The sequence below is a fragment of the Dromaius novaehollandiae genome, chromosome 3 (assembly GCF_036370855.1).
Source record: "Dromaius novaehollandiae isolate bDroNov1 chromosome 3, bDroNov1.hap1, whole genome shotgun sequence".
Lineage (NCBI taxonomy): Eukaryota > Metazoa > Chordata > Aves > Casuariiformes > Dromaiidae > Dromaius > Dromaius novaehollandiae.
Window position 1 is genome coordinate 39998075 of NC_088100.1, and position 6446 is coordinate 40004520.

General features: G+C 59.0%; 1 protein-coding gene across 1 annotated transcript; it reads left to right on the forward strand.

Annotated features, from left to right (window-relative positions):
* The first annotated feature begins 1359 nt into the window (after positions 1-1359).
* LOC112979337 (T-cell activation Rho GTPase-activating protein-like) lies at positions 1360-6095 on the forward strand. The gene is given in 14 exon segments (XM_064508097.1): positions 1360-1469; positions 1690-1797; positions 1962-2138; positions 2314-2355; positions 2793-2877; positions 2981-3028; positions 3233-3299; positions 3382-3557; positions 3756-3917; positions 4222-4331; positions 4429-4624; positions 4813-4930; positions 5216-5625; positions 5628-6095. Coding segments are annotated over 14 exon segments (2277 nt in total).
* The last annotated feature ends 351 nt before the right edge of the window (positions 6096-6446 follow it).

Below are 6446 nucleotides of genomic sequence, written 5' to 3' on the forward strand. Positions count from 1 at the left end.
CCAGGAGAATCAAGGCTGTCTGATTATGGGAAGTTCTCTGGCTTGATTCCATAATGAGGCTATTCTCTCTCAGAGATACACATTACGATCACTTCTGTTGGACTAGGCTGATGAATAAGCAGATGTTTTTGTTTTGCATGCAGCTTTGAATTAATCTCATGTACAATGCAGAGCTGTTCATGTACAATGCAAAGAGTTTCCACAGTTAAGAGGTACTTCCAGCATGGTTTAGGCAGACACAGGCTTACATTGCTAGAGCAAAAATATGACTCTACAATGCTTATTACACCCTGCAATGTCAGTGCCCATTTTGCTCCATACAATACAAATCCCAAATGTCTTAGAATACCAGTGTTGTTCTGACCAACAATATCCTTTCCCAGTACAATTTGAAATCATGGTTTAATTTGTCAGTTTAAGTAATCACCATAAAATCTGGCTGTGTTTCTCCCTATTTTCTGTTCAAAACGGGCACAATATAGGCTGGAAGTTTTTCTGCTTCTGGACCTGAGAAGGGCTATCAGTTGTGGAGGGCCAAAATTTCTTTCCAAGCAAGAGTAAATTATTAACCACATATACCCAGAAAGGACAATATGGTGGAACTGAATGAAAGAGAAGACATTTAGCTAAGATTAAGAGCTCCAAGGAAATAGTTGCGAATGCAAGAACAGAGACAGAAATAAAACATTTTCTTTACACTTTTTTGTTTGTATAAAAGATAAAACAGAGTATCTTGGCTTGAAACACAATAAGTTTAGGAAATGAAAATTTAGACAATATTCAATAAAAGTGTGTTGGCTCAAATTAAATGTAAGCCATAGACCTAACAGTAATTAGTAGTTTACAGTCACTGGATAGTGCAATGATCACCTAGTTGCATGACCTACCCAGATGCCAAAAAAAAGGAGCATGTGATACTACTGAGCAGGCTTACAGAAGCTAATCTGTTATTCACACTGGGACGAACAGTTAGTTACAGAATTATAACCACTGTATCTAAGACCTTATCAAAAAATACTAAGGCACCTCAGCTGAATTTTCTTCCTTATAATGTTAAGCAGAGGCAACCAGCTCTGTTGTCGTCATTAGTGAAGGAGATCTCACGTCTAAACATGCTATTGAAAACCTGAAATTCTCCTAAGTTTGGAAAGCCTATTTGTAAAGGATGTGATCGCACAACATGAATAGATTTGTCAGTCATTCACAGCCTCCACTTTGCCACCCTGAGAGGCAATGGGCACAACCAGAAACACAGGCATGGAACCGGTGCGGCAGAGGAGGGGCCGGAGGCCAGGAGACTCCCCTTTGCTCCCGGCCCGCACCCCCGCGGCTGCCCCACAGCCCCGCCGGCGCATCACGATGTGCCACTCTGGCATCGCAGTGACCCCGGCCACGGCCACCCGCGGGTCCCCATTGCGGCACCGTGCCATTGCAGGGCAGCGCGGGCAGAGGCAGCTCTCGGCCCGGCGGTACTGCTCAGCAAAAGCACACGCGTGCAGCTTCGCGCAGGCCTGTCCGGCGCCAGCGCCATGGGACAGGCGAACTGCTGCGGTGCCCGGGCGCTCCCGCTCCCGGCACACCGGCAGGGCCCGGGAGCCCCGGCCGTGGGGCTCCTGGCGCCCGCCTCGGGCTCTGGGGCAGGGCGGCCTCCCGGTCCCCGGCGCCGCTCGGCGCCTTTGTGTCGGCCAGGAGCCCCCAGCTGCTCCTCAGCCACCGTGCGCAGGTGACGCGGCACCAGCGCACGCAGCACCGGCACCTGCTGCTCTTCCCGCACGCCGTGGCCATCGCCAGCTTCAAGTAAGGACATGCGTCGCAGCCCTGCCTCCCGCCTCCCGCCTCCTGCCTGCTGCCTCCTCAAGGCTCTGCCGCGGCAAAGGGCTCTGCCAGAGCGGGAGGACGGCTGCGCTTGCCCCCACGCACGGCGCGCGCCCACCGCTGCCTGCCTGCTCTTCCTCCCGCAGACGCGGCTCCACCTTCCGGCTGAAGCACCGGGTGCGCCTCAGCGAGCTGTGGGTGCCGTGCCGCGAGGAGGCGGTGGCGGCGGCCAGGCCAGAGGACGAGGACGAGGTCTTTGGCCCCAAGTGCAGCCAGACCCTCATCCTCGTCTGGCCCACGGGCCTCTGCGTGGTCACTTTTGGGTGAGTCTGGGCAACACGGCCCAGGGCCACGCAGGACTCCCTGGCCTGCCCCACGGAGCTCGGGCCTGTGCCGAGGACTCTCCCCATCCCGGGTGAGATCTGCTTGGGGCCCCAGTGCGTGCAGAGGAGGAGGAGCAGCAGCATGGGCTGAGGCTGCTTCTGCTTTGTGCTGCAGGTCGCAGGAGGTGAAGCCGCTGTGGCTGGACACCATCCTCAGGTGAGCCCTGCTGGGGCAGTCAAGCTGCTTCGAGGTGGCGTCGAGGTGGAGGGTGGCGGAGCGCTGCCCATGGAGCGGCCTGCAGAAATACCCAAACGTGGCTGGGGGAAAGGCAGAGCACTGCCGCGTGGAGCTCCTGGGCACAGTGCTAGGAGCTGCTCAGCCTGGTGCTTGCCAATGAGCAGCAAGCGGCGGGAGCTGTCAGCACAGCTCCTGCCTTGCAGCCGTGGGCACCGCGAGCCGCTGCCGTGTGCCTCCCCGAGGAGGAGGCCCATGCAGAGCAGGAGCCAGGGCGTTGCAGAGCTGGTGCTCCAGGCAGCGCTGCTGAAGGCTGTGTGGGGTGAGGGGCCCTTGGCAGCAATGGGCTGGCGGGCAGGGCAGAGAGCAGCCAGGGCTGGGGGTGACAGGGCTCTTTGTGCACCCTTCCCTGTGCACAGCCAGAGCCAGGGAGCCCCGGGAGCCAGAGTCACCCGCCTGCCCTCCCTGCGGCTCCTCACCACGGTGGTCGGCTTCTACGGGCCCGTAAGTGTCCGCACGGCCTCCGCTGCGCCCCCAGAGCCACCGGGCTTTCCCAAGCCCACCAGGCGATGGCTTTCTCACGGGGGCTCTTGCTTCTCTCGCCCAGGAGGTGTCGCTGACCGCCAGGACCGTGGAGGCGCTCATTTTGGCACAGGTGAGCAGGGGCTGCCTTTGCCCGGCCCTTGCTCCCTCTGGCCGGGCGGCAGCTCAGCACAGTGGGGCGGCTCTCCCGGCTGGGCAGAGGCAGGAAAGCCCCCGTGCCGGGGCAGCGCATGGCCATCGCCGCGGAGCTGCAGCAGCTCGCTCGAGGCCCTTGCTGCTGTGTGGCGGCTCGCCAAGCTGGAGCCCTTTCTTGCAGGCTGAAGCCAAGAAATGCCCCCGGGCGGACTCTTCAGCCGCTGAAGAGCCACTTTGCCAGGCGGCCGGTGAGTGTGAAAAAGGAAGGGAGGAGCTGCCTTCTTCCACCCTGCTTTTCTGAAGCCATCTTTGCTTTCCTTTTGCTCGCAGCAGGTGGAGCGAAGGGAGGCAAGAAGGTGGAGATCTCCTGGCCCCTGGCTTGGAGAGGAAGCTCTGCCACCGGGGACTGCCCAGGGCAGCTAGGCTCAGGCCCCCGAGCGGCTCTCTTTGGGCAGCCTCTGGCCCTCATCTGTGGGCAAGGCGATGCCCTGCCCCAGCCAGTCCAGGTAAGCAAGCCTGGGCAGAGAGGTCTCCTGCAGGCACCACTCCACTGCAGTGCCCACACTTCACCAGTCCCAGGTGAGGGTGCACTGGGGCACAGGCAGGCTACTGCCAGGTGCCTCTGCGTGCAGCAACAACGACCTACTCAGCCGAGTCAAGCAGAGTGCAGCGCCAGGTCCAAGCCTGTCTGTTTCCACCTGCAGGAGCTCCTGGATATCCTCCATGAGAATGGACCGGCCACAGAGGGCATTTTCAGGAAAGCTGCCAGCGAGAAGGCGCGCAGGGAGCTGCAAGACGAGCTGGACAGAGGCGGGAAGGTTGATCTGTCCAGCAAACCCCTGCACCTGCTGGCAGTGGTGCTGAAGGTGAGTTGTGCTGACGTGGAGCTGCGAGAGCACAGGGCGACTCTGCAGGGGCCCCTGCCAGTGCCTACATTGACCTAGGAGGGACTCCCGGCTAAAAGCTGCCAGAAGCCATCCCATACGGAGGAGCAGGCTTAGGACCCTGGGGCATTTTCCTTTGCCATGGGATTTTCCCTTCCACCAGCTGCCCCTCTGAGAGCAGGGAGCTCCAAGCTAGCTGCCTGCTGGGGAGCCCAAGGCACGGGGATGCTGCCTCTCTGCTCCCTGCTTGTGTCCAGAGCCTCACCTAAGGGCCTTGGCCTTGCAGGACTTCCTGAGAAACATCCCCTGCAAACTGCTCCTGGCCGACCTCTATGAGGAGTGGCTGGTAGCGCTGGAGAAGCCCAGCCTGCAGGAGAAGACTGCGCAACTGCAAGAGTAAGTTTTGCCAGCAGTGCCGCCGCTCGGGCTCACACCAAGAAGCAGCAGCCCCTGCAGCCTGCACTCCTGCTCCTGTCCGGTTGTGTTCCTGCAGGGTGGCTGGCAAGCTGCCTCCAGCAAACCGCCTCTTGCTCCAGCGCTTGCTCTCGCTGCTCCACCACATCAGCGAGAATGCAGAGAGCAGCCGGATGGATGCCAGGAACCTGGCAATCTGCGTGGGGCCAAACTTGCTCAGCCCCGCCATGGACGACACGCTCCCGCCGGCCATGCAGAAAGAGAGCACTGACAAGGTCTGTGGAATTCAGCATCTCGCTCCCCCCTCAGCTCAGGCTAAGGCTGCCTTGCTTGTCTGGGGCCACATGAGGCTCTGAGCTGCACAGCTACAGCTGTGGCTGCACAAACGTCCCTCAGGAGCACAAAACGCTGCCCGAAACGGTTGCAGTCCCTCGCGCTGAACTCCAGGGCTTTCTGTGTGCAGGTGACACTCTTGGTGGAGCTGCTCATCAACAACTGTGCAGCAGTCTTTGCGGACGACATTGCCTTGCCACTCGGGCCCTCGACCGAGGAGTCACCGGAGCGCACAGTCAGCTCCACAGGTATGAGCTGACTGTCCTACTGATTGTCCTGCACCAGGGCTGCTGCATCACATGCTGTAACTGGATAGCAGAAGACATCTGTGGCAATGCAGAGAGGTGCAGACAGTTCAAGAGGGTCTGGCAGGGTTTCCCCAGTTTTTTTCCCTCGGCTTTTCAGTACTTCCACAGAGAGGAGCAATGGTTTTGCCTCTGCATGTGCCAGGGGGGCACGGTGCCACAGGGAAAGTGCCCTGGCACCTTCCCATGGCCTCTAAAAGCTCCCTAACAGGCTCCTCCTCCCCACAGAACACCCAGCTACTGCTCAGCACAACCTTGCTGCCTTCAACAGCCCCGAGCCTGCAGCTGAAGGCAGCCCCGCCACCTCGGACCTGCAGCAGCCGAAGGCGGCAAGCGCTTCTGTGAGCAGCAGTTGTCTGAGCTGCCTCTCTGCCCCGTCGCTCACTACCTGGAAGCAGGAGACGAGCAGCATGCCCAGGAGCTTCTCAGAGGCAGACCTGTGCTGCCACAGGAGCAACCTGGAAGGCAGGAGAAGGGGCCCGGAGGTAACCCAAAGCGAAGGGCATTTTCCCCTTCCACAGACAAAGCACAGCTTGGAGGAGAGGGCACTGCAAACAACGCCTTGCCATCCCCAAGTCACCCTTCTCAAACGGCACTCTCTCCCCACAACCTCCTCCGGCTGCTCCCTGCAGAGCTCCTTTGCTCTCCCGATGGCTCGGTCCTCACCAGCTCTCCATTAGTTCCACTGCCGAGCCCCCCACAAAGCTTTCTCAAGAAGGCCCAGGCTTTTCCCAGCAAGCCCAAGGACGACAGCAGCACACGCGGCAGACCCGTCAGAAAGCACTCCAGGGCGTTCTCTCTTGCAAACCGCAGCCAAGCGCTCCACCAAGTCCCACATTCTGCAGGCATGCCTGGAGGACAGGAGCTTTCTGAGAGACAGCTCCTCGAGCAAAGACAATCAGCTCTCCTGCAGAAGTGGAACTCAGCATGGCACCAGGAACAAGAGCCTCAGGAAGCCGTCCAGGCTTCCAAAGATTACATTGCTGCGCAGAGATCGATGGGGCACAGCCACCCTAAACGCCCATTTGTGCTCCGCAGAGACAGCAGGCATAAGGGCTATCGAGGGGCATTCTCCGGCTATGGGTGCCGAGTCCCATTTAGAAACTGACTGGGACTGCTAAGTGGTTTTCCCCCACCGTGGCATAGCACAGAAGATTCCTGTGCAGCAGTGGGCTTTGTAGAGCCATGGAGAGGGGACGAGGGGTGGGGCAAATGAAGGAAACAGTTTATCGGAGAGCATGGAGGACCAAGTCAAGAGGTGACGTTGCTTGGCAGCTGATGGGTAGGAGCACAGGAAACTGTGCCAGAATCTCTATGGGCAGAGGTGCCAAACTCTCCCGCCCCTTCAGATCCCAAAGCACTGTGAGCTTGAGGAGGAACCGCGGTGTCTTGGAGATCCCCCTTCTGCGGAGTCGGTGTTCTAGCCAGAGCTCTGCATGAGTTGCTGAAGACCAGCTCC